This window comes from Rhipicephalus sanguineus, chromosome 10 (genome assembly GCF_013339695.2).
Source record: "Rhipicephalus sanguineus isolate Rsan-2018 chromosome 10, BIME_Rsan_1.4, whole genome shotgun sequence".
Lineage (NCBI taxonomy): Eukaryota > Metazoa > Arthropoda > Arachnida > Ixodida > Ixodidae > Rhipicephalus > Rhipicephalus sanguineus.
In genome coordinates this window covers 13,713,967-13,741,195 of record NC_051185.1, presented here as the reverse complement: position 1 = coordinate 13,741,195, position 27,229 = coordinate 13,713,967, and the positions used below count along the sequence as shown (strand labels likewise).

Here is a 27,229-nt window from a genome sequence, read left to right as displayed (position 1 = left end):
TCTTCTTAGAAGGAGTAGTAAATTTTATTTCACTTAAAGTTTTCGAGCGCAGATTCACCATGCCACTATTTTGTGTAGCTCTGAGTTAGCCTTGTCGTCGTGCTCTACATTCGAGTAATCCGCTTCCGCTACGGAAGCAGAAGCAGAGTGGTCCGCACCATGGGTCATTCCGTCTGCTACAAGGCTAGGAAAACGGCAAGAAAAATGCATATTAAGGTCAGTGGATTAAACGCGTAAAGCGGGCTTGATGGTAATTAAAAATAAGGTTAATAGGTAATCAGTAAGTAAAAAGTAGGTACTCAGTGAGATTAGCTCTTCAGTGTGTCATTGCATTGTTTCTTCAGGCCATCATTTTGCCTTGACCAGCGCAGTGAAACGACCTATTTTTATACCATCACCTATGTTTCCTAAATTTTCGTGCACAAGCCACTGGATATACGATTATTCAGTTCAATATTAATTGAACTTGATTTTTTCCTTCTTTATTCTCTTAAATATTTGTCACATTCGGTCTCATCCCTGTTTTTGATTGCGGTATGAAAGTTACTAACATAACAAAGTTCTAAGTTCCTTATTATATTCTTTCTTTGACGTTTTGTATTACTGCAAACAAATATTTATGGCGCTCGTACTATTTATGGCTGATTTATCATCTCATAAATATTTTTCGATTTCACCTATAATTATGAAACGTTGTCCATGGTTATTTTACTTTTTTCTGCGGCTTCCCATGTTTTGTATTTGATTCCTGACTTGAATTTTCAATTTCATACCAGCTATTCAATGTTTATAGATATTTGTAAACTACTTGGTCTTCATCAATATTTCGCTCACATTTGCTTTCCGGCGTAAAATAATGTTGGTTTGTTGTCAAAGTACCCGTCGTGAACTCCACGAGGCATCCACAATGCTGCTTATATAAAGAAGAGCTGGTATTGGGTGACACACTGTCATATCGTAATGCTTGCAGGTTCATCGCTATTTGTCCTAGCTGAGTACATGTATAAAAGCGCATAACGTGGTCAAAATGGTGCTTGTCGTACCATTTCGAACGCTACCTTTTGCGAAAAGCTACAAAAAAAGACCGACAGAGCACACATTTTCCGGAAATTATACCCTTGGGCGATGAGCACGAAATGTGTTTACGTGTGTGGTTTAGTTCAGCTATTTATAAAAAAATATTTTTGGTAGATGCTTAAAAGTGATATAGCGTCACCACACGTCACGTTTTTCCTGGCCAACTGAATCTGACACCACGATCAAGTTACCCTACAAACGCTGGTTGGTTGCACTTGAGGAGACTGTTTTACAGAATTGTAGCAAAATCTGCGCAAAAGCAAAACAGTTCTGGTTTGTGGCTCGCCGCAGCATTCACATTTCCCTTGATATTTGGAACACATGCGACCAAGTTTTTGCTTGCCAATGTGGCAAAATCATTGCTTAATCTTGAACTAAACCATATAATATATTGCACGTGGAAAGCGATTAAGATTCGTGAAAGAGTTCTTGTCGGTAATAAAATACTAAAAACGTGTCTGAATGCTAGTTTTGTTACGATAATGCCCCACGAAACTAAATTGGCAGTTTCAAACAATCTCTTTATCCTAACTGACGTTTAGGCAGGACGTGTGCTTCAGTAAAAGCGTTCTAGAATCTTTAAATAAATGACAGTTCTGATATTTGGCATTTTCAGCGATTATTTAGGCCCCAGTGGCGGACACTGTAGAGTGAGTAGGATTTCATTTTCAAACAGCTAACAGACACGAAGACGCAAAGAACTGACGGTACAGGCGCTTCTGCCGTCAGTGTTTGTGCCTTCGTATGTGTGCTGTATGAAGATGAAGCTATACTATATAGCCCATATTGCTTCGCTGCACCAAGAGAGTAGGATGGTATTAAGACTAGAACATATGAATTCATTTGCGAAAGCACAATCACTAGCCCTAACTGAAACTGCTGCAGGAAGACACGTCCCGCATACAAGGTATGCAAATGATGTTCAAAATTGCGAAATTTCCACGCTAACAGTTCACACATCGTAAAGTTAGGCATAATTGCACCTAGAAACCCAATATGAGCTGTCACCATGTGCAGTTGCCACGCTTCGCGATAACTGCCACTGCGGCACCATTGTTTCTGTAGCATTGCTAGGCGATGATGTAAAGTCGTAATTATCATAGGCCGACCTTTGTCGTTTTGTTTCCGCACCTGCAGCTGCTGCGGAGGCGTGCGGGGTCAGATTTGGCTTTTCATGCTATGTTAGCTGTATAGCTATCCTTATTTTTCCTGAAGAGTTTTATTGAGCACTGAAATGATGAAGTCATTTTTTAATGAATATAATGCCACAGCAATCTATAAGAGATGAAAACTTCAACACGGGCGACGCCTCGTCTTCACGAATTCCTCATGTCAGGAAGCTTCCATCTTACCATAAAGTTCTGCCGTATTTGCACAGCAAGCTATATATATATATATATATATATATATATATATATATATATATATATATATATATATATATATATATATATATATATATATATATATATATATATATATATATATATATATATATCCAATGAAGATACAGACGTTTACAAACAAAAGGAAAACGTGCGGCCGGTGGACCGGCCTTAGTCCAGTGCATGTGGTTACAGTGCGCGGTCGTGTTAAGCCCTTGGGTAGTACAAGTTCTTTTTTATTGTGTTTTATTTGTGAAGGGACACAAAGGCAGAGAAATATATATATATATATATATATATATATATATATATATATATATATATATATACATATATATATCTATCTATATATATATATATATATATATATATATATATCTATATATATATATATATATATATATATATATACATATATATATACATATATATATATCTATCTATATATATATATATATATATATATATATATATATATATATATATATATATATATATATACATATATATATCTATCTATATATATATATATATATATATATATATATATATATATATTCTTCACCGAGAACACAATGACACAACATTTTCCTCCAAGCGCATAGTATCGTACATCACAAAATTCAGTATTAGGACTCACGAGCGCTTGATTTTCGTTGAGCATATTGCTTTGTAGTCCACAGTGCTGCACGTACCTGGGCAGTCATTCTTCGCCCATGGTCATTATGTGAGTACTTCGCAGCCAAGTCATGTGACTAGTGACATTGTAAGGAGCATGCTAACTCTACAGCTAAGCTGCAGCCAAAACACGCATACAAAGTGGTCAAACTGGGGTCTGCCAGTGAGAGCGTATGAGATTCAACGTGTTGAATGGACCGCAATGAGGAATATTTTGTTACTTACTAAACCAACACAATCTGGACCAGGGGGATACACTCTGCGACTTGAGATACTTGAGATATCCCTGCAAAAGTGGGTATAAGATGTTGTAAACCTTGATTAGCTCAATGTGTGAATGTCATTCGTTGGCGGAGCGATCGAAGATGTCAAAATGTCGAATCCCTTGAAGCTCGCAATTAATCTGTAGTGAAAGAGAATGCTCCTACACGTTGTGCTGTGCCTGTAGCAGCATTTATCAGCGTTTCAAAGTGCATGTTCTAGTTCCTTAGAGATGTCGCACAGACGGCTGATACTCACATTAAATGATTACGCGAGAGGTAAGGTGTTTGACGGTGCATTAACGATGGACATTCATTTCTGTATTTTCTCAGCAAAGCTGCCTTATTCCCACAATTATGTACTAGCCAGGAGTCCGATAAAATTAATAACCTTAAGAGACGGCATTAAGTCTTAAGTATAATACATATGAAGCTGAAAACTTATATTGCATAAAAGCCGTAAATGTTTATCACCACTACTTTAGGTATATATTGCTTCGAAAGAAATAGTTTTGAGTGGCGGAATAAGCATCGCTATCCTAGAAATAATGTTAAGAGATTCCGAGGGAGCGAACCCCTGAAATCTAGAAAGTCACTCCCGTGTGTTAAAAATTTAGATTTAAGGTCCCTTCATATTCATGAACAGGCGAGTACATATTAAGTTTTTCTCTGTTTTCTCATCTCGAGAAAATCGAAGAGCCGAGAGCGAGCTATGCCGATCCTGCGCTGAAAATTTTCAGAAACTTATACGTCGCAAACGCACGAGCACTGCATAATTCTTTTAACAGCTAAACTGTTCTTGGTCGAGCCTTTCACGTCCCTGGTTCATGGTAACGCTGGTGGGCATCATAAACGGGCATATGCCCCAGACTTTGGTTAAACCCCACTACTCACCACTAGTCCACTAAAAATGACGGCAACAGTTAGCCCGGCAACGGGCATGTGCCACAGAAATCTGTGCGGCCTATCTGCAAACTATCATCATCATAAACGCACATGTGCCACAGAAATTGGGTGAATCCCTCTACACACAACTGCCACTGAAATGGAGGAAGGCAAAAGTTAGCCCAACAAATGGCGTGCGCGTTACCAGTCACACCACTGCCACGTGATATTTTGTGGTTTTAAAAGGTGGTGGCTATACTACCACTTGAAATCTTAAGAAAGAGTGCTTAATAAAGAGCAGCGATACAAAATATCGGAGCATCTTAAGCGAAGGCTTCTTTGTAAACGTGTGTATAAGAGTGGTATGTTCAAGATTCAATAAAACTACACTATCACCTCAAAGCTTAACAAAGAGTGTTTACTAAAGAGTCGTGATACAACATATCTGAAAGGCTTGCAAAACATAGAAATGCGTTACACTGACGAAGGCAACTCTACCAGCTTCGCTGTCGTATCGGTTTCCGCGAAGCGGAGCTGGTTGAATTTCTTTAAATAAGTGTCTTAACAAAGGGAATAAAAGATTTTATACTAGTCAGATTTACTTACAGCTGGATTTATAAAGATTACCATGACTACGCGCTGTTTAAGTCTAGTAATGCCTCTCCACGCATATGCGGAAGCGACCAAAATAACTGTGCCATGAGGCCTGCCCCACCCTCAACACTTGGTACGACGTTCAGAACAAATTTTTTGTGGCAAGGTGTACCGGCAAGTCTCAATGAGACTGCTGTGTAAAACTGATGCGCGTGAATTTTACAATCACTATTTTCAGTCAGGAAAATGTTAAGAGCCCAAACGTTGCTCCATAAAACTCATTATTAGGATTAAATGGATTCTCGTTACGTAAATGTCACTGCCTCGAATTCAGCAACAATAATCAGAATGATGTCTTGCATATTAGTCGAGCAAGGCCAATCAAAAGCCGTGGAAAAAATTTTAATTGTACATTTTTGTGCACATTTCCCAGCATCGTTCACAATGACTTCCTATTATGTGGGGCCGTAAAAGACCCTGTAATATTCTATCTATTCTGATGGCTTCCTTCGACTTCGGGGGCATTGGCGATTCGGTGTCATTGGCGGCGCATAGCAAAATGGTGCTGCAAACTGGACTTTAGAATATACCAATATGAACAAATGTGTTTTCTTCTGCGAAGCTGGAGTGAAGTACTTACCTTATTGGTACAGGAGGAAAAATACAGAGGTCCTGAAAGTTAGCGCTTAGGAACTCTGGTTGTATTTGAGGGACGTTTGTGTGCGTGATGTATGACAAAAAGTTGTGACTCTAGTTTGCGTCATACTTTGGCCGAAAAGTATACTTGATTCATGCAACTCGCCTTACATTATATGTTGTCATAGGGAGTGTTGCTGCTGCATTTTTTTTTTGCTTGAGAAATCATAATTATTGGAGCTTGTAGAATGTGTACTATAATATTGCACTGCGGTATTGCAGAGCTTAATATATTGTTTCATTCTTTTTAAGAGTGCTCTGTTATTAAGGAGCATTCATTGAAATACTTGTGGCCTAAACGAATAATGACTTCTCCCAACAGACAAGTGCAAGTAATTTTCGATTTACTGCAGCAAAAATGTTCGAATTCGATCTGTAAATGGCGTTTGTTTCGTTGTGGCGCACTGAGATTGAACGTTCCTCCTGTAGCTTAGTCTTAGGAAGTACAGTTAAACCTCCTTATAACGAGACGGGCTATAACGAAATAATGGATATAACGAGCAAATCGTAATTCCCCTTGAAAGTCCCCATAGAAACCAATGTATTGAAAACCTCGTTTTAGCGAGGTAAAATTTGCCTGTTATGGGATATAACGAACAAATTTTGTTAGGAAATAAAATTTTGAGCCGATGTCACGACAGTGCACAACGCGAATTTGAGATGGTGCGCAACGCGACAACTATTTAGCAGTTCAAAACTCCCGCCACGCATCCTCCAGCAAGGCACACAAAGCTGACTGCGCGCCATGCGCACGCTGTTTCTGGAGGAGAGGGCGTTGCACGTGCGCCGCTTGGCTACCGCCGACAGCCGAGGAGCCGAGGACTCGGCAACTCCGCGAACATCTCGCCCTTTTCTTTTTTGTCTTCTTTATATTCCCCTTCTCTCCTTCCTCATGGCGCTGAGTCGTGCTCCCTAAAGGGCTGCAGAAAAGAGCGCCCCTTCCTCTTCACAATCTCTCTCTCTCTCTGCGCCCGCGAGCCTGTTCCCACCTTCCCCTCGGTTGCCTCGGTGCGCAAGGCCGCAGCGCGCCTGCAACCACTGCAAGTGTTGTCACTCGCCGACGTGAGCCGCGTTGTTTTTGCGTGCGTGTTTTTCTTTAGTGCTTCCGCAGTGCCTTTGTCGTGCTTTTATCGTGCTGCGCTCGTGATTCCAGCAACATGAATGCGCCAGGCGGGAAGCGAAAGCGTATAACGCTAGATCAGAAGGCGGCTATGGTAAAGGCCGTCGAACCGGTGACCAAGAAAAGCAAAGTGGTGAGAGACTTTGACATATCGACGAGTACACTGTCCACCATCTTAAGCAAGCAGCAGTCCATCATCGACACTGTTGCACGTGGCGTGAAAGGAAGCGCTAAAAGGATGAGGGCTCCTGCCTTTGAAGCGGTCGGAAGGGCCGTTTTTAAATGGTTTTTGGACACGCGGGCCGTGAATCTGCCAGTGAGCGGCGCCTTGCTACAAACAAAAGCAAGAGACTTCGCCTGCATCATGGGCTATGACAACTTCGTAGCAAGTTCGGGTTGGCTACAACACTTCAAGGAGCGCCATGACATTGTCGGGAGAGTGGTCTGCGGCGAATCGCAATCTGTCGACGAAGCAGAGGCTACAAAGTGGGCGAAAGAAAACATTGTGCGGCTGCTAGAAACATACAGCGCGGAGGACATTTTTAACGCGGACGAAACCGCTCTCTTTTTCAATATGTTGCCGCACAAGACTTTAGCCCTCAAAGGTGAGCCGTGTCATGGCGGCAAACAAAGTAAGCTGCGGATCACTGCGCTACTTTGTGCAAACATGACTGGTTCTGAGAAGCTGCCAATTTTCGTAATTGGCAAAAGCACATCCCCCCGCTGCTTTAAGGGGAAGAGGCAGCTCCCAGTCAAGTACACGGCCAATCGCAAAGCCTGGATGACCAGGGAGATTTTTGCAAAATGGCTTTGCGAATGGGACGAGAAGCTGGCAAAGGCGAACCGCAAAGTGTGCCTTGTTTTAGACAACTGCACAGCCCACCACACCGCTGCCGTGCTCAAAAACATCGAGCTGCTGTTCCTGCCTGCCAACTGCACAGCAAAAATACAGCCGCTTGACCAAGGCGTGATTATGTCGCTGAAGGCAGGTTACCGCAAGCGCCTGATCGACAGGCTCCTGCTCAACATGAGGATGAAGCGGGACACCAATGTTGACTTGTACGCTGCACTCGAAATGCTTCAAGCGGCGTGGATGAGTGTGACGGCGACCACGATCGCAAATTGCTTTCGACATGCCTCATTTGCCGCCGCACCAGATGCCAGCGATGAGCCATTATTAGAAGAGCCCGCTGTGCCAGACGGTTTCGCCACATCAGACGAAGTCGCAGCATCATGGACGGCACTTCGTGACGCCAGTGTCGTGCCTGACAGCGAGTCGTTTTGCGACTATGTGAGTGCGGACTCGGAAGTGGTGGCAACGGAACAGCTCCTGGATGACGACATTGCGCGCGCTGTCAACGATCCGGATGAGACCAGCGATGATGATTCTGCCGACGAACGTGCCGACAGCGTGCCGACAGCGTCCAACTTGCCGACAGCGTCGGAGGCATTTGACTCGGTGGACGTACTGCGCCGCTACTACGGCGCTCACGAGGGCGGCGAAGATGGCATGAACATTGCAGCCGCAGCTGAGCGAGCCATCGTTCGCATCAGGAAGATGCAGCAACGTCCAATTACGGACTTCTTTGCAGCTACGGCTGTTTGAAATGCGAGCTGTGTATTTTGAAGTGCAATAAAATAGGTGTGTGACTTTTCCTTTTTATTTGCGGAATGATGTTATTTTGTTGCGTACCAGCGTGCGGCGAGATGCTATTTCGCCCCCTATTTGTTCTCGGTAAGTACAGCGCGTAATATTTGCAGTACATGCCCGCTGCGGCTATAACGAAATATTGGTTATAACGAGCAAATCGCGGCGGGCCTTCAATTTCGTTATAACGAGGTTTAACTGTATATGCTATATGTACATTGATAAAACGGCGCAATATTTGTTGTCTTTGTGTGGTAGGGCTGACAGTAGTACGTGAACACAGTCTAAGTTTTAAGAAATAGCGAGACGTTGCACGATGATTCTTCTAGCAAAAACAAGCACATCTGGTTATTTTTTCGTGATTAGTGCTGCTTAGTTGTCAGGAAAGTGTCAGAAATCGAGACGCAGAAGATACAACAAAAGGAGAAATGGAAACCTTTGAAGATTAGCACTTGTTTTTTGTTTCTAACAGAGATTCTTTACTTGAAATATTCTTGTTGTTTAAATGTGTTTGTGCTTTCACACCATAAACATGCAGCGAACTGTGTAATCCATCATCGCTGAAACGTTTACCGTAAAATCCCGAGCAAGCCCCTCCCCCCCCCCCCCCCGAAAAAAAAAAGAAAGTCAGGAGGGGGGCACTTGCTCGGTCATGGATCAAAATTCAAGATGGCGGCGAAAAGGCCGCTCAGAAAAAAGACGGCACACCCATTATTCTGATGAAAGTGCTTCTCTGAACACGCATACATTCACTGTTTTCATTCACCCCATCGGGCATATAAAGAGTGAATGAAACAATGAAAATGACGGGAGGAGATGGGAGAGGAGGCTCTTGCTCGGTGAACGGCGCATATTTCAAATCTCCCGAAAAAAGAGAGACGGGGCGCTTGCTCGGGATTTTACGGTATATGTAAAAAATCTACGAAGACTGTGATATTTATGTAGTAAACCGAAACGCAGTGATTGAACGTTGACTGTTTTTTTCTCAGGTAGTCGCGTACCTTTCCTACATAAATGAATGGTTTGCTACTTCTTCCAATTTCCAATAAAAGGTTGATAGCGCTTAACGGCCATCGCACTGCAGAGCTAATAGGATGCATTCGGTTGATGACTGGAAATCTCTATAACATTCAATCACACTACATTGCAAAAAATGTATCTATCATACCAATAAGTTACACTAAGCGGCAAGCGTTCAGCGCCGAGTCTCCATGGACACAGTACCTGAAGCTATCTTTCATAAAAAGACTTAATGCAAAATCGCTGAACATGAACCAGTATTGAAAGAAATCGAAGGTGATGAGAGGAGAAACGAAGTGAAAGACATAAAAAGTTGAAACAGTGAGAACATTACTTACGCCACCATGACTATTAGTGCGAGCATTAGGACGAGTGGGAACTTCACGGCCGGCTTTGTCATGCTGGTTGTGCACAAGATATTCCATTTAATGGCAACGCAGTACGGAAATTTCTCTGTGTGCATGCACATAATAGGGTGTAAAGATTATGAAAGATCCCATACATCTTTCTTCAATGACGTGCTTTGTTTCAAAAAAAAAAATACGACATTCGGCCAACGCCTATCCGTTTCTCTCTGATGCACTCATGTTTAAATACATTAAAGCATCTTATCTGTGAATATTTTAGAGATACAACAGTGGATACTTGCCCTAGGTGATATAGAGAAAAAGATTTAACATAGCATCGAGATATGCAAATGATTATTCACCATTTCATAAATCATTGATCATCAAGAAGAGATGAGAAAAACTGTAAATTATGACTTCGCCACGTCCCTCTGATTCACGCATGACAATATTTTATTTTGAATGACGTCGTACTTTTCAGCAATTCGTTGATGCCTAAGTATAGGCCTAGTTGTTCTCAGCTTGATACGAAGAATTCGAGAAACGATAAAGCTTTAGGCAAATATGTCTAAGTGATTTCAAATGCACTTTTATATCAGACATTTTTTATTTGATAAGCTATTAGCGACCCAACTTACGAAGTTGTGTCGCTGTCCTTTTTGTACAGAAATTCCAGTCGGTTTTACGTAGCAGTGCGTTTTGTTGATTTCGGATGGATTTTCAGTACTGAGAAATACATCGGTATGGCGATGGGAGTTTTAATGATCTAATGCGAAAATATAGAAAACATTATCCTGGATGTCGAACTGGAGCAGTGCTTATTTTCGCTTCCTTCTTTGCTAGTGTTTTCAAAGCTATCCAACGTCTTAATGTGTAATCATGCTTACTTCAGAATCTCTGTAAACCTTGGTGCGTGTTGTTTCCTTCTGCTATCGTTCTGTAGCGAGGGTGCGGACAGAGTAATGTTTTCAGAAGTCGCGTAGAACATGTCTCCTTTGCGTAACCCCGAAGGATTACGAAGAGAGAGAGAAAGCTTTTTATTGAAAAACAGAGAATTCTGCAGTCGCATATAAAGGCGCCCACATGCTACTCTGTATTGGATTACGAGGCTTTTGTCATATGACATCATCTTTGGGATCAAGCCTCTTTTCTATCGTTTCAGAAAATTAGTATTTTTATTAAACGATGACTGAATGGGCGTGGTGAGGCATGAGGCACCTTTTCCGACAGCCTCGGCAACAGAACGATGAGCTTTGAAGTCCAATGTTCAAATGTTGCGCAAAGGCAAATGGCGCAGTGCCACTAACAAGAATGGAGCAGTATCCACCTCTATATAATTTCGCAAAGTCGTGGGATTCGCTGAGCTACTATAAATACGATGAAGTATGTAGTATAAAAAATGTATCATTGCGGCTGTATTGATACCGTGGTCCATTATTGGTGATTTTCTATTAACCACCTGATCCCTTGCGCACCCTATTTGTGGTGACTATCAAGTTCGCAATGTACACTTCTGTGGAGTGCCTTACACTGCCTGTAGAAAATGTTTATTCAATGCGAGGAATGAACATCATGAAACGTAAGAAGTTCTGAGACAGAGCCGTGATAAGCATGCCGAAGTTCCAAGCGCATAAAGCTGCAGTGACTGACGTTCTTGCTTTTCCTTACGCATTCGTGGTGTGGAAACTTTGAATACCAAGATGGCATGACGACGCCAGAAATGAAGACAATGGTATTAATCAGCAAACGAAAGAGACGGACGGGAAGGAGATGAGAAATGTTTTTTTTGAAGTGCCTGACTCTCTTGTCCTTAAAACAATGCTCATTTCATCGTTAGGGAACGATTGAGATTCATGGTGATAACCAGTCAGGATGAACGCTTGCTCTGGCAAATGCTTCGGCATAATTACTATATGACGCGTTTAGGTTATATGCAACGTGATTACGCCTTAATATTCTCCGTAGAGGTTCTTCGAGCACTGATTTAATCAGGCAAATGTTCCGAGTATAGTAGTGATCACCAGTAGAAAGTGACTCATATGCAAGCAGGTCAGCCTGTTTAGTGACTCCAATAAGCGATTCGTTGTGAACCCCCAGATTATGCCGTTATATTTAGTGGGTCGCCATATAGTACCACTACTAATTTCGTTTTTGTGCACAGAACTTTGGGTATTGTTTCACTATGCTGCGCAATTCAAATGTGCCGCGAGTAAATTATTTTACTCGCGGCACACCTGCTATGCATGAGATATCAGATTGATTTCAGAAACATATGCTCATACCGAGTGGTATATTGAATGTACACGCTTGTTCCTATTCTTCGGGGCGTGTCGCAATCCTCGACTCTGTGAGCAAACCTCATAGCTTATAGGTTTCCAGCTTGTGGTCTCCAGCATTATACGCGAGCGTAATGTATAAATCAAATACCGGCAGTATCACTTGAATGATCGTCTGTTTCGTTGGGCTTTTTAAAGAAACATCGTGATTAAGGAAATATATATTACTTATTATCGGCTTAGGGCGAGCCTGACTGCCCGCAGAAGGACTTGGGCCTGAAAAGAAAAAGTGTATTTACCACCTAGAACAGAACTTGCTGGTTTCTGCTAATAAAGTTTATTCCTCCTCCTAGAACAGAAGGAAACGAATTGTGTTCTATGCACGTAAGTAATGCAAAGAGCATCGCTTTTTTGCCGTTGTAGGTGGACGTTGAACAGCGTATGAATCCGCCGAGTCGGCAGTAGTGTTCTGGCGTTGCGTTAATAAGAACGGACTTGAGGGATGAAAATTGTGGACGCGGCGGCAGTCTGAGGCAAGTGGAATGCAAGAACAAGCATTCGCGGTGCTTTGGGTTTACGGTAAGGAAACGGAGGTGGTCAGAGCTATGACTTTGTGTCAGAGTACGATGTGCGTAAGAATTATGTCCTTGCATCTCCCATTATTATCTCAGGAACTCCACGTATTTGCGGAACCTCTTGGCCGCCAGAGAGGTCGAAGCGGAAGTGACATGGTCTTTTTCTGAAACGCTGTAGTAACATTTATTGGCTTAGTTTTCCTTCGCAGAAGAGTCACGCCATTATGGGATATCTTCTACGTCGCTTTGGCTGCCCGAATCTTCTTTGTGGTAACCACGAATTGTGCATTGGGACGCAGCTATATCCGTGGCCGAAGTATATGCATTTGCAGCATTGAGGACACGCAGGATCACCTATAAAGCTGCATTTCTATGTCCATGTGAGGAAAAATACGGAGTCAAGGAATCAGTGGTTAAGTGTCACGCTGCACTGTTTCATCATTTCAATTCATCTTAACTATATAGTAGTAGAACGGCTTCTTCTGACGGTCATTTGAGGATCCTAAATGTTTACGAATAAACTGTCTGTTATCAGCTTGCTCAATTTTATGCAGTTTGTATTTGCAACCAATCTACAATCTAGTCACCCACAACCTTCAAATTATGTGTCGAACGTGTAATTCGAAGGTTGTGTTTTCGAATCCCGCCGACAATAGGGGTAATTTTTCGTCCGCATTATATCTTTCCACTTACAGAATAACTATTATGCTACAGTTAAACACAAAAAGTAATATCCCCTATGCTGTTCTAAGCGTAATTTTATGTTGGTTTCATTGGCTGTGCCTAACAAAGAAACGAGCCCCTCGAATAATGCCCCTTCTTTCGTACAGAGTTTAACGGTTGTTGAATGCTTTTTTCCTTTGTTTTTCGCAGTAACCTTATCTCATAGCCTGTTTTGCTTATGAGGTCCCATAATAAGATTTTATCTTAAATCTTAACTTAAAATTAATTTATATATCGTTAACAAAGCGTAATAAGGTGCCATAATATATCTGTATACAGTAAGACCGCGTGACGCAGGTAAACAGGGTATTCCCGGGACACATGAATATTCCAATATTTATGTTCCTTAAGGAGACACAATACATCGAAACTCGAGACTATGCTTCTGTGCGTCTACTGCCGCTCTGCTGGAGGGTATAGCAATAAACCAGATTGGTGATGGGGCAAGAGAGATCACTTTAGAGCCAATTTCAAACCACGACAGTAATCCCACAAGCTCATATAGAGAGGTACTGTGAGAAGGCACTAAAAATTCCACACGCTGCATCGATGGCTTTGCTGATTGCTGATATTTTGTTGCTTACTGTTTTTTCACACTCTGGTCTCGCCCTTCGAACACTGCTGCAAAGAAGTGGACATGTAGTATGCTTTCAATTGCATGGCCTGCCTTGTTACAGACTGATTATCGCATTAATTAAATTGAACGTTCAAACAAGCCTTGTTTTGTCATGTACACAATGTTTTTCACAGCGAAGCTTTTCTAGCTCCCCGTAGTTTGTGCGCTGTCCCCAGCAAACTCCTTACGCGGGTATGCGCCAGAGGATTTGAACAAGCCTCACTACCCTGTACGGCAGGTGCGAGTGTCAAATTAAAAGGAACATCATTAAATGGAGGGAGAGAGAGAGAGAGAAAGAGATAAAAACTAGAAAAATGAAAGAGAGAAAGAGAGAGAAAAGAAAGCTATATAGAAAGAAAGAACAAGAGAAAAAGAGAATAAAGATAAATAGATAGAGAGAGAAAACAAAGCATAGAAAGAGCGTAAAGAAACAGACACGAAAAAGACATGGAAAAAACACAGAGCAAGACAGAAAGAGAAAGGTAGAGAGATAAAGCGAAACAACAAAAAAGAGAGAAAGAAGCAGACTGAGAAAGAAAGGGAAGGAACATAAGTCAGAAAGAAAAAGAGAAATAGATAGAGACAGATAGAAATAAATAAAAAGAAACACACACGAGAAACAGAGAAAGAGGAAAAAAGTCACAGTTTCACCGCAACGGCGAAGCAATGAATGCGATAGCAATACAGTGGAATGTAAACGAAAATCATCTCGCAATTGCCAGCGCGTCGCTCGAGCCCAAAGGACGCACGAAAAGAACGCACACAGGACGAGCGCGAAGTAATGCGTCGCAGTTCGACACTTGAAGCGCAGTGCTCAAACATAAAGCAGGACGCACTAAACGAACGAACAGGTACACACAAGACGAGCGCTAACTAATTGTCGCAGTTGTTACTTATTTCTGTTTGAAAAGCGCGCTTCTTTCGCAAACGCGGCCGCTGCAGCGAGCGCAGTGAACTTCGTACGCCCCGCTCCACACCAGAGGCCGCCCCTTCTTTCCTCGAGTTGAGCGCACGAAGCCTAGCCTAACGAAGGCGACCACGCCCTGTAGGGCGAACAGCAACGGCGTTCGCAGGAGCGGGGCGACGATGTTTAAAGCGCGCCACGCCACGCCATCTATGTGGTCACTAAGAAAGCATGCTGAAGGAAATGGTGTATATAAATAGCTCGCCGTTAGCAGGCTGAAAGACGTTGCTGTTCGTGGTCTAACGTCTAACACCGCGCGCTGAAAAGCGAGAGGTCGCACGTTCGAGTCCGCGCGTCGGAAAGTTTTTCTGAATTATTTTTCTTTGAGGCTTTTATATATATATACAGATATACATATACGGTGAATGACGGCGACGGCAAAAATCAGCCGAGACTGTCCATATAATTGCTATCGCAATAAAAAAGAAAGCAAGAAAGAAACACAGTGAAACAAGGATGGCCACCCAGCTGCGCTCTTCCTTCAGGCTTGGCACCACTAATGTGAAGCTGCCGTAATTTCTTTTTGCATACAGATCGACGTGTACAAGCTGTGTGTGATGCCAAGCCAGTATTTTGAGTGATTTGAACTTCAAATCTCGGGTACAGAATGTGATCAAATGTTCCTTCTCAAGTACAATGAGAACCGGAGACCTCCACAAGCGTCCTGAAGGCGGCTTTCTGTTCGTCTTAATATTTTCTCTTCTATGTAGTCTGAATGCGAAGCAAAGACTTGGTTGTACTGCTGTGGAGGGAGCCGCAACTGCAACAATTGAAAGCCGTGTGTTCTTCTGGTTTGTCATAGATAGCTAATACACACTGCGATAGATTGCCCAAGAAGCACGTGATTTCTTGGTCATTCAAGCGATTTAAAAACTAAAAAAATGCAGTAATCCAATCAAGATTACGTATTGTTCCAATTCCCACCATCTCATAGCGAACCAAAAGCGTTCTGATTATTTCTATCTATCTATCTATCTATCTATCTATCTATCTATCTATCTATCTATCTATCTATCTATCTATCTATCTATCTATCTATCTATCTATCTATCTATCTATCTATCTATCTATCTATCTATCTATCTATCTATCTATCTATTTGCACCTTGGTGCTGTAGTGGCCGTTTCGTTAACATTGTATATAACATGATATTGCGTAACATGGGTGCACGACAGATACGAATGACACATCATTACATGAATATCACCCGATGAATGTCGTAAGCTTCACGATATAAATGGCAAGGTGTCATCCTGAGGGCATGGTAGTTGTATCTGTACATGCTATATACCAGAATGTGCATCACACGACGCGAACTTGCGGCAGATATGAATTGCAGGTTACGACGTAAATATTCATGACATGCATACCATATATATCATTGCATGAACTGCACAAACAACATGTGCACAAAACCTAATGCCGTTATGGTCATTCTGCTAGCATTATATATACCGCAGTGCGCAGAGATAAAAAAGCAGCTTCCCTGAGTTAACGTCGCCAATGCTGGTTAAACAGCTGAGCTGGTGGCGCCATATTGCTATTTATTGCTTGAATGTGGTTGATCGTAGTTTTGCCACAATCTGCACTGTTTAACCAGTCTTCGCGATGTTAAGTCAGTGAATGCTTGAAATTTCAAATTCATAATGGCGCCCTTACGTCGTCTCGCCTCGTATTAGCTAAGGGTCGTGTTAAACTCAGGGTCAAATACAAGCCGTCCACGTCTAGCCTCATCTTCTCTCACTCGAAGCTCTGGAACTTCTGCCATCCGCTTGCGCTTGGCTAGACAGCTTCATGTTTTTAGTGGACCAGAGTTGAGTAGCGGGGCCCTCCCAATTTGTGTGGCACATACCGGCTAGACTATTTGTAGGGAGCTTCTTCATTTTTTTAGGGGACCGGAAGTGAGCGGCGTGGCTTGCCCACTTATATGTAGCACCTACCCGCTAGTCGGAAGTGCGACCGCTCCACGCGTTTTAACGTCGCCATTATACACCTGTCCTGGTAAAACATTCAGCATTGCATGGCACTCGTCGAAAGAGACAGGAAAGAGAGAGAAAAGCCAAGAAAAGCAATCATAGCCCCATGTACCTTTCTACCCTATAATTTGCCATATTGAAGAACATATCTGATAATGAATGCTGCTAGTGTGTAACATATACGAATGCTTTTTTTAACACGAAAGTATTTTATGCCGGGGTCCACCAAGACTTTCATGACGTATTTCCGTCACAGAAATACGTCAGCAAAATGAACGCCATCAGATGGCAAAGAATAAATTTAAGAAAAAGTTCCTTTGTCAGGAGTCGAACCTACGACCTCTCGGTCCGCGACGATGCTTTGCGGGCGTTTAGTCCACTGAGCTACCGCCAAACACATAACGGAGGCTACATGAACATTATCTTTCACACTTTCCTCTCACAGCGCTCTTGGATGGATGGATGGATGCTATGAGCGTCCCCTTTAAAAAGGGGTGGTGACATGTGTGCCGCCATGGTCGAAAAAAAAAAAGAAATGTCGTTGCCTCCGCTATTAGCTCGTGCAATGCGCCGTTGCTACGACCGTCCCATTCGGTGCGTTTCCAATAGAAGAAGTGCCATGTCGTCAACGCTTTAACACACCGCGAGGTGGCAGCTTTAGCCCAAACGTCAGTCATAGCATCCATCCATATCGAAAAATAGCTCTCCAACGCCCGCCTGGAGGTCGGACCGCGTGCCCCGCTCGCTGTGTGAGAATTAACGGCCAGGCTAGAGGGATGCTCGTTGCGTTTCTCTTCGCGCTTCACAACGCTTTGAAGGAGTGCGTATCGAGCGTCAGTGTTTACTTTGTGCTTGTTGATGCCATCTTGGCGTGGGATTCGCCATATGAGGTGTCCAGGTATATCTTGACAACTTCAGCTACCGCAAGGGTAAAATGATGATCGTGGGCGTGAGTCGTCGTTACGGAGATGTGCCACTAGGCGTCAACTTGGGTACATCCAAATTACGCGGTAACAACAACAGACATTGTACAAGCTCTCATATTGCAGCGCACTATAAACAATCAACTACTTCCGTGACGACACGTCTCCCTTTCGTGTTATACCGATTCCTATGACGGAGGGATCAGCCATCTTTTTTCCGTGAAAGGCGGCATTTGGTTGATCATTTGTGTGTGTAAATCTCGTAAATATGCAGGAAACCGCACAGGAGGCAGCCATTGATCAGTTTACCTGTGCAAAAAATTACAGTCAGTTCCACGCCTGCGCAATCCGCGTAAACAGCGGAGTTGGCAAGCAAGCGAGCAACAGCACTTGACGGACCCAGATTGACAACTTTCATTTTTCTTGAACTCCTTCTTCCTTCTTTCTTTCATGTTTCTTTCTTTATAATCTGTCTTCATGTTCTTCCTTCTTTCATCTTTATTTCTTTTCTTATCGCTTTCTGTATTGCCCTATCTCCTCCTTTCTATTCTCCTAACCCTCACATTACTGCCCTTGCCCTGACATCTCTTCCCCACCCCTTGCTATAATATACTGTCGACAGTTATGCTATGGTTTACCCTCTCACCTCTTCCTTACCTTCCAACTCCCCCTAACATCAGTCCTCCTCACCATCACTTACCTTTCTCACCCCCTTGCTAAACTATACTATACTATTCAAGGCTATGTCGTGCTTTGCCCTTTCCCCTTCTTCGTTCCTTCCTCCTCACCCTCACATCACGCCCCCTCACCCTCACTTCCAGTTTCTTTCTATAGTGCCCGCTCCTACTTTCCCTCCTCCTAACCCTCACACCACTCTCCCTCACTCTCACTTTCCTTTCCCATCCCTTGCTATGCTTACTGTACATGGCTATGCTATGGTTAACCCTTTCACCTCCTCCTTTTCCTCATCCTCACCTGAACATCTGTCATTCTCACTCTCATCTCCTTTCCCACCCCTTCCTAGACTATACTATTCACGGATATGCCATGCTTTGCTCTTTCCTTCCTCCCCAGCCTCGCTTTTTTTTCCCAGCGCCTTGATATGCCATAATAGGCATGGCTATGCTATGCTAGCAGCTGCTTGGCACATACTCGCTTTCTGTGGGACATACCAGCGTTCTGCTGGTCACGCGAACCGGTGGACCGAAAAGCATAAACAGCTCTGCAGTTTTAAAACATTGGAATATTGCGAGTATTTTAATGACGGTATGGCATGCTGCCTGAAGTTTTCTTTATCGCATTGCCATATGTTCCATATACATAAATGAAAACTATAGCACAGCCACTGGCTGCGCTATAGGCTAATCCAGACTGCCAAATAATAGCTATAGCGCAATGCTTATAGGATGCGTGTAGAGTGCTATACGATGCGGGGATCTCCAGTCGGCGACTGGAGTTCGCCGGCAGAGACATCCAGTAAAAGAAAGGCGAACACTAGCAGTCACGGTTCCGGTACGAAAAAAAAAAGAAATATTAATACAAAGAAGGACTGTATGTGAAATTTCCAGAAAGCAAGAAGCGTGACAAGTGATGAGAAGTATAAAGAGAACCTATATGTACAGCGTATCAGGTGAAAGCGATGACAACATTACCTACTCCACTAGGACTGTAAATGCGAGCATCAGAAATAGTGCGCCGCTCACAGCTGACATTTGTGATCGTTCTTGCTCCACAAGTTCTCATGTTCCGATCGCAATACTGCGGCAAGATATCTAAAGATATCCGTCTATTAATACAAAGATTGGGCCGTTAGTATTGCAAAGCTCCCCATACATCTTTCTTTAGAGACCTGATGTTGCTTCAAAAAGTGCAGTCTAGAAATTCATATCGCTTTTTCCACGACGAAATCATTTTTGCATACAGCTGTACGAGTGCGCACCCTGATTCAGAAAGCACCATTTGTATCTGGTTGTTGTCATGGATATTCTTATAACTATGAATGCATGTGCAAATTCTTGAGTCGCTGACGCTATTTGCGCCAACAAAGAAGTGCACGTCAGCCTACCCACGACTCATACATAAAGATTTTAAGAGATGCACGCATTTTGATCTCAATCTAGCATATCATTTCTTGTTCTGACTTCCGGAATGCACGTGCAGACGTCAAGGCTCTGGGAGTGCGTGGCACACAAGATCCTAAAAATTGCCCAGTTTAACTGTTATCTCATAGTGGCTTTCGCACCAAAGCTTAACTTTCCTATAGTGATGTGGTTACTAAAATTATATTTTTCTATGGTCGTATCTACATGATTTGTGCACGCCAATTTATCATTTTATGCGCTGCCAGACAGCTGTCATGTATTCTCCATACCTTTCATGGCCTTCTAGACAATACCGCTAAATCAGTCGCAGATCTTTGCTGTAGCTGCTCAAGATCTGTGACGATAGAGCATATTTGATGCGTTTTTCCTGAGCAAAACGGCTACGTTGAATTGAATAGAACTTTAATTGCCAAAATATACACGAATAGATAAATCCACGAAAAAACATCTGGATCCTTAGCATCGAGTTAGTTTGGATCTATACAAAAACGTTTACACATATACATCATACGCATATACAAAATAGGCAGTTTTAACTGCTTACTTATTTATTTTTGTGCAAATAGCTGAAAATGTATTTGAATTAGACTTAAACAATTATACAGGTCATTGTAATAATGTTTCAAGTTAACAGGAAAATGTTTATTTTATTTCGACAGGTAGATTGTTCCACGAAGTGCAACCAACGCTAGGCAGCCGTTTTTCACAATATACAGTTTTTAGAAGTGGCTGTGGTTTAAGTGGCTGTGGTCAGGGAAGAAGTTGTCTCTTCTTTAGTATTCTCCACACCGAAGATTTCGAGACACCAGCTTCAGCACCCACACTACGGACACTTGCCTGGGGGTCTGCAGAAAACTTGGACAGGATATTCCTCTCCACTTCCTCGCCCAAAACTGAAGATTTGTGCCGTTTCGTGGTAAATGTCCCAGTTTCTTTCAGCGTTTCATAAGTACGCACAATGGTAATTGAGCTCGGCCGCGTACCTGGATGCCAGCGTTGAAACAGCTTGACTGCCTTCTTTCTGTTTCCGCGTGATGCACCTAGGGCCATAACCATATCCGCTCGTTGCTCATTCGAGTACGGCATGTCAGCTGCTTTGTCACAAATGACAAACGAACGCGTCAACAAAGCGCGCGCGCGACCACTTTCAAACGGCAGTGAGATAGCACGGCCCCAGCCGCTCACCCAAGAAGCGCGAACGACGAAAAAAAGTCACAGTTTCGCCGCAAGGGCGAAGCAATGAATGCGATAGCAAGGAACTAATGCTATACGAAGTGAGGCTCGCCAATGGATACTCTCAGTTTGAACGGCGCTTCTGTTGCAAAGGCGGCCGAAGCAGCGAAGGAAACTAGCGTGCTTCAAGTGTCGAGCTGTGACACTTGATAGTTCGCGCTCATCTTCTGTTTGTTCGTTTGGCGGCGTCCCTGAGCTCGAGTGACATTCGTACGCGCCGTAACATGAGCGCGGACATCACGGTGAAAGCGTGAAACATTCCTCTACCCCTCTACACGAGAAAACCGCGCGAGCAGACAGCGGAAGGGCAAGCTTCTCCCATGCGCAAATATAAGAAGAAGCGAGCGAGCTCGGCGAGGACTTTTAAATGCGCCCGTCAGGCTCCTAGCGCCACCTCGCTGGTAATGAAGAAACGCTTATTATCGCCTGCTGTCTGTGAGTCCGTCCAGCGCTAAATGGTGTGTATATAACGCTCGCCGTTAGCTACGTGGAGGATGTGCGTTTCGTGGCGTAGTGGATAGCGCCGCTCGCTGCGGAGCAAGAGTTCCCTGGTTCGATTCCGCGCTTCGGAAGCATTTTTCTGAGTTATTTTTCTTTGGGGCCTTTATATATATATATATATATATATGTATATATATATATATATATATATATATATATATACACATACTTATACATATACGGTGCATGACGGCGGCGACGGCGACGGCAAAATGCAGCCGAGACTGTCCATATAATTGCTATCGCAATAAAAACAAGTATTAAAAGACGCCGGCACGCCGACGCTTCTCCTCGCCCACTCGAAGCCGCCGCAGAGCCGCAGACAACCAGATCAAACGCCCTGTAAAGCCTGCGAGCGTTCTATGAGCTGCACGGGATTGGTCGAGGCTCGATTCAAATTCAAATTCAATATGCATTGTTTAACGGTCCAAGACGTGAGAATAGCCTGTAAAAGCCATAGAACGGTCACGTGATAGCCACCTCCTCTCCCGTGACGCGACGCCGAGCGGCGCCGCGCGAGTAGAACCGGGGAGAGAAATCTCGAATTGCAGCAGCGGTCGAGGCATTTCATCGTTCCGTCGCGTTTCGCCCTATCTACATGAATCAGAACCAAACAGCTGTTTTTTTTCCCTCGCAGTCGTGACCGCTTTATCACCGCGGCAGCGCTCGGCCAGCAGCGTGCATTTGCACCGTCATTCAACGATATACGGACGCCCAAACATCGGCCACTTTCAAAGCACCCTGTCGCTTCCTCGTGGCAGCCGCGGGCGACCTCGTTCACTGGTTTCACGTTTGAGAGCAGCACTGTAGCAGTGCGCTCGCGGTCCGTCACAGGGCCTCTTTTCAAATTTCGCGGGCTTTCTTTACAACGCAGAAAAAATAACACCGCTAGTCGTATCGTACAGGAAACAATTCAGTCCGTGGTTTCTAAAAGTGCTCTACAGCTCAGTGTTCATATTTTGGGTTTTCAGCCAATAATTAAAAAGTTAGGTAATTAAAAATAATAACTAATTTGTTTAGGGGAAAATAAAAAATAGCCTGAGTATCTATAGGCTAGTGCGAGTAGTATAGGTTTGGTTCAATTTGCCTCTGAAGTGCCTTTCATTTTCAGTCTTGGCTCAAGTTATGTGGGACAACCTGTATATTTTGATATTCTGCTAACTATAAGCTGTTACATTTACATGCACCTGCAATAAACGACGTAAACACAAAACGATGTGCGTTAGCAGCGTTGTAACGGTGCCCAAGCTCCAAGTGCCGAATTGCGCAGCGACTCGGAGTTTTACTTTTCTTAAGGCAACGGCGACGCTGAAGCTTATAATGTTAGGATGGCATGACGACAGTGTTGTTACGCATTAGACTGAGGGACGGGCAAGTCAATCCTGATTTCGAAAGCTTCACCTCTGTCACTTTAAAACAATGCCTATCTCTTCGTTAGAAAACGATCGAGATGCTTGGGGATAGCTAACTAAAATGAATGCTTCTTCTAAGGAATGCGCTTGCCCTGTCACTTGATGACGCGTTTTTCACGTACAATGTGATCAATTCCTAAGCATATTCTCAGACGACGCTCCATCGCTCCGGCTGTCACTGCCAAATGTTGCCGGCTTATTATTCATCACCAGTGGAGCATGGCAGCGTAGACAGCTCTGCCTCTTTAGTGACACCGCTTTGTATTCGGCTAGCAACCTCTAGATTATACAGCTATTTTTGTCGGGTAGCACGAAGATTACGCAGCTATATGGGGGAGGGGAGTAGCTATCGGCAGCCTCTAAAGGCGAAGAATAATTGATTCGGGGTTTTGCTCCAATTATTTAATACGTTTTTAATTCGAAGCTGAATATGGCTAGGTTCCTGCTCACCGCGTCCGCAGACAAAACGACGCGCATAATGACATCCCGCACGCGTGCGAAATGACACGCAACACGATATCGCACCCGCAGGCAAAACGACGCGTAGAACAAATTTTGGTGCACCTCGCCCCCTCGCCATAGCCGACGGATCTTTCACCAATGTCTCGTACTCGGCGGTGCCATTACCCACCAATCTTATTGGCCTTTTATCTCGTGATGTAGAGATCACGCTAGCGCTGTTATCAGCAGTTGCCCTTGGGGCTCGCCATGATGCGGTCGCCTGTTCTTCGCTCGGAAGAAGGATAGCGGGAATTGGAGGAACGCCAACGCGCACGAAAGCGTGAATGGGGACGAAAACCACGTGCTGCCGCTGCCGCAGAACGTACACGCGCAGCCGCTGTCTTCGCCGGCTTCCAGTGTAGAAATAGTCGAATCGCTCTGATTTTTATTGGCATAGTTTTCATATATTTACCAGCCACAGCGGGCGTTGTCTTCTACGTTGGAGTGGCAGCCTGAATCTTGGATGTTTCATTCTTGACCTCCAGTTCACTACCGGGACGCAGCCGTATCCGTTGCCCATAAAGACGCACTCGCACTCGGGTAGGCACGCAGGGTCGCCAGGTGCATTGCATTTCTGTAAATGTACAAAGAAAAATGTAGGTTGAAGAAATGAGTGGTCAAGTCAGCGGTTGTATTGCGTTGTCATTTCTTCGTTCGGCCTTCACTGGTGCAGTTGAAGAACCTGTTTCTCTACGTAAATTAAAGAATCCTAAATGTCCGCGAAAAAACCTTCCATTATACACCGCTTACCTAAATAAAGCGATCTAAGGTCCGTGGATCGAGAATAGCGGACACGGGAACGAGCTTTATATTTACCGCTAGCAAAGTGGTTTTTGAGACGCCCAACGTGTTCACATATTGTCACCTTCGCATCGGCCCAACCAAATCATTCATCGGTGTGACATGCTATGGTGCTACAATGATTCGCGCTATACTTCGCATAAAGTTTCTTCCAGTGTCCGCCAATGTTTTAAGTTATAATAAATGAAGATAGGAGGGATAATGTAAAACCACAATAAAATATTTCTAAATTAGTCTCCTATGGACATTAAGCTCTTCCGTAAGGGCCGTCCCTGTTTTATTGCGGCAGCAATTATATGGACACTCTTGGCGCGTTTTTCCGTCGCCGTCACTGTCATTTTCTATATCAGTCCAAATCGACATCCCCACCCCGCGCATCGTATGTTCTACCCACGGGTAAAAGCGCGGGAGTGCTGGCTACGAACGGGGCTGAAGCAGAGATGAAAAGAGTCGGCCATCTCCGTCGCACGGAAGGTGCATGCGATAGCGGCAGCCGGTGTGTGAGGCCTGCCGTCGGAGAGAGGAAACGACCCGCCCGTCTCTCGTTGGGCGAAGGAGCATAAAGGGAGTCGGGGGAAGGGACGGGCTGCGTTGCTTGCGCAGAAAGTGTGAAATTTGATGATAATGGCGTGGTCGCTAGCGCTGGTGCGCACTAGCGCTGGTGCGCGCGCCATCTCGGCAGACATCAGCGAACGGCCATCATCACTTGTCATCACTTAGCGTTGACACGGCATGCAGCACGAAAACCGCTTCGCTTCCTGAAGTGGCCGCATTCCCTTGCACCACCGTTTTGTAGAGTTACGCGAGACCGGATCCAAGTGAGTCAGCTACTAGCCTTATTTCCTATAACACTCCAATTTGTTGCTGTCGCGTTTATTGCTTCGCCCTCACAGTGAAACTGTGATTTTTTTTCTCATGTAACCCTAAGAACGTACGCAAGTTGGCTGATATTCCCGTATAATCGAACATGTTATGTTTATTTGTATTAAGCTCAAAATTTTCAGTTATTATGAGGCGTTAGGTCTTAACAAAACCTAAATGAGTGTCATAATAGACTTGCATACATCAGGTATAGAAACAGAGGCTGGAACCTCACAAATTTTCTATATAGTCTCTGAACCTATAGAAAGACGATCTTTCGGCTTTCTAGCTTATTCCTTCAGTGCTGCCGTGGGGGAGGCTGTACAAATAAAGCGGGCTGAGGGCGCTGCAAGGGCAATCGTTCTTTTATTGCGCTATGCTGATACATCAGGACAAACGAAAAGAAAGAACACATGTTGTTTGTCCTGGTGTATCAGTACGGCGCAACAAAAGATTGATGTCATACCAACCGGCCCCCGTCGAAGCATTTTTACAAGAAGAGTGCAAGGTTGAGAGCCAATTTAAAACCACTACATAAATACCAACATCCAGAAGTAGCAGTGACAGCGCGGAAAGAATTCAGAGTACCGAAGCCATTGGAATGTGAATCTTTTGTTGCTTACTAGGTTCGCACAATCTTCGGGTGTAGCTCCGTGGATGCTCCTGCAAGCAAGTGGACATGTGATCAGATGTGGTTGTAACGACATACATTGTTGTGTATTAGTGGTGTTATTAAAGCGAATGAACCGTCGAAGAAGTTAAAGAATTCAAGAACCCGGAAGAGACAGTACAATGCTTTGCAATATACCCAAGTTATATTTTTGCGAATATCATTCTTCTCACATTTGTCACAGCCCAAGATCTCTTTGCTGCAGCCGCTACACGGAGAGTGAGCGAACGGCTGAATAACTTCCTGATAAGTTTGCAAGAAGCACTTGTGTTACAGGAACTCGCGCCACTTTTTGACAGATTGAAAGGCAGAGAGAAAACTCGTTTGATTTTCGAAACCTACGTCTCGCTCCGTGCTCCAGTGGACATATTCTAAGATTACTATTCTCAAGAACAGTGCCACTTTGTGTGACGTATAGTATCACGTGTGTAATGGCTGAAACAATTACTCGCCTGCAATGTCATGGTTCCGCTGGCCGTTTGAGTTTTCGAACCCTTCACAACCCAAGACAGCGTAATATACGAGCGCCGAGTGGTCCGAGTGTGATGTTTTTAATTGTACCGTCTTCTACTCAACGGCTAGGCTTGGCTCTGAATACTTAAAGTTTAGGAGTTTAAAGAGCACTTTCAATGATTCTGGCATTCTTTAAAGCGCGGTATTCGTTTCAAAGGACTCACCGTAGTGTGAAATGTGTCGGCGTTGATTGTTTAAAACGGCGCACTTACATAGTTAAGCAGTAGTGTATACCGCCGCAACGACATCGTTTCAACATGACAGTCGCATAGAATAATGCTAGAAACTACCATGGGCTTCACTAAAACGCTAGACATTACCATTAACTCACGGCTAAAAGGCCTGTATGGGAAGCTACCACAGAGATAAAAGCATTACAAAAATGGCTAGCAGAGAGAAGTGAGACTGCGAGGAACACGCACCAGGTGGATGCAATGATAACACTACTTACTCCACCATGACTGTGAGGGCGAGCATCAGAATGACTGTAAAACTGACAGTCAGCCTTGTAAACCACATCGCTGCAGAAGCTGTCTCACTTGCGCCACGAAGGTTTATACCGCGGTTGAATGTCCATGTGTATATACACAGATTAAAGCTCAACTATTGCAAAATGTACCATACACACACGTTCAGTCAGATGGTTCAGTTAGATGATCGAGTTTGACGATTGACTTAGATGATTGAGTTAGGTGATTCAGTGAGATGAGTCAAACTTAGATATCCAGATAGCATTTTTGGACTGTGCTCTTGCTGTTCTAATTTAGGATAACAAGAGCACACTTGAGAAATGACGATCGATCTTCTCTGCGACATGATCGCGTTTGTATTGTATCGTGGTTGCGACGGTGAAGAAAGCAGGACGCAGTCG

The 27,229-nt window shown here is 43.8% G+C and overlaps 1 protein-coding gene across 3 annotated transcripts; it reads right to left on the bottom strand.

Annotated features, from left to right (window-relative positions):
* Positions 1 to 26,979, bottom strand: LOC119407068 (uncharacterized). 3 transcript variants are annotated; one of them, XM_037673906.2, is made up of 5 exons: positions 26,810 to 26,974; positions 25,799 to 25,838; positions 23,926 to 24,087; positions 3,366 to 3,426; positions 1 to 184 (listed from the first exon to the last, which is right to left on the bottom strand). In XM_037673906.2, exons 1-5 carry the CDS (start codon positions 26,875 to 26,877, stop codon positions 177 to 179), a joined length of 339 nt encoding a protein of 112 aa, XP_037529834.1. In that variant the 5' UTR covers positions 26,878 to 26,974; the 3' UTR covers positions 1 to 176. The 3 variants fall into 3 exon arrangements, 2 of the variants coding, with proteins under 2 accessions (XP_037529834.1, XP_037529833.1); XM_037673905.2 differs by lacking the exons at positions 1 to 184; positions 3,366 to 3,426 and adding an exon at positions 12,749 to 12,931 and having other exon boundaries at positions 26,810 to 26,979; XR_005186611.2 differs by lacking the exons at positions 1 to 184; positions 3,366 to 3,426 and having other exon boundaries at positions 23,884 to 24,087; positions 26,781 to 26,978.
* Positions 26,980 to 27,229: the final 250 nt, after the last annotated feature.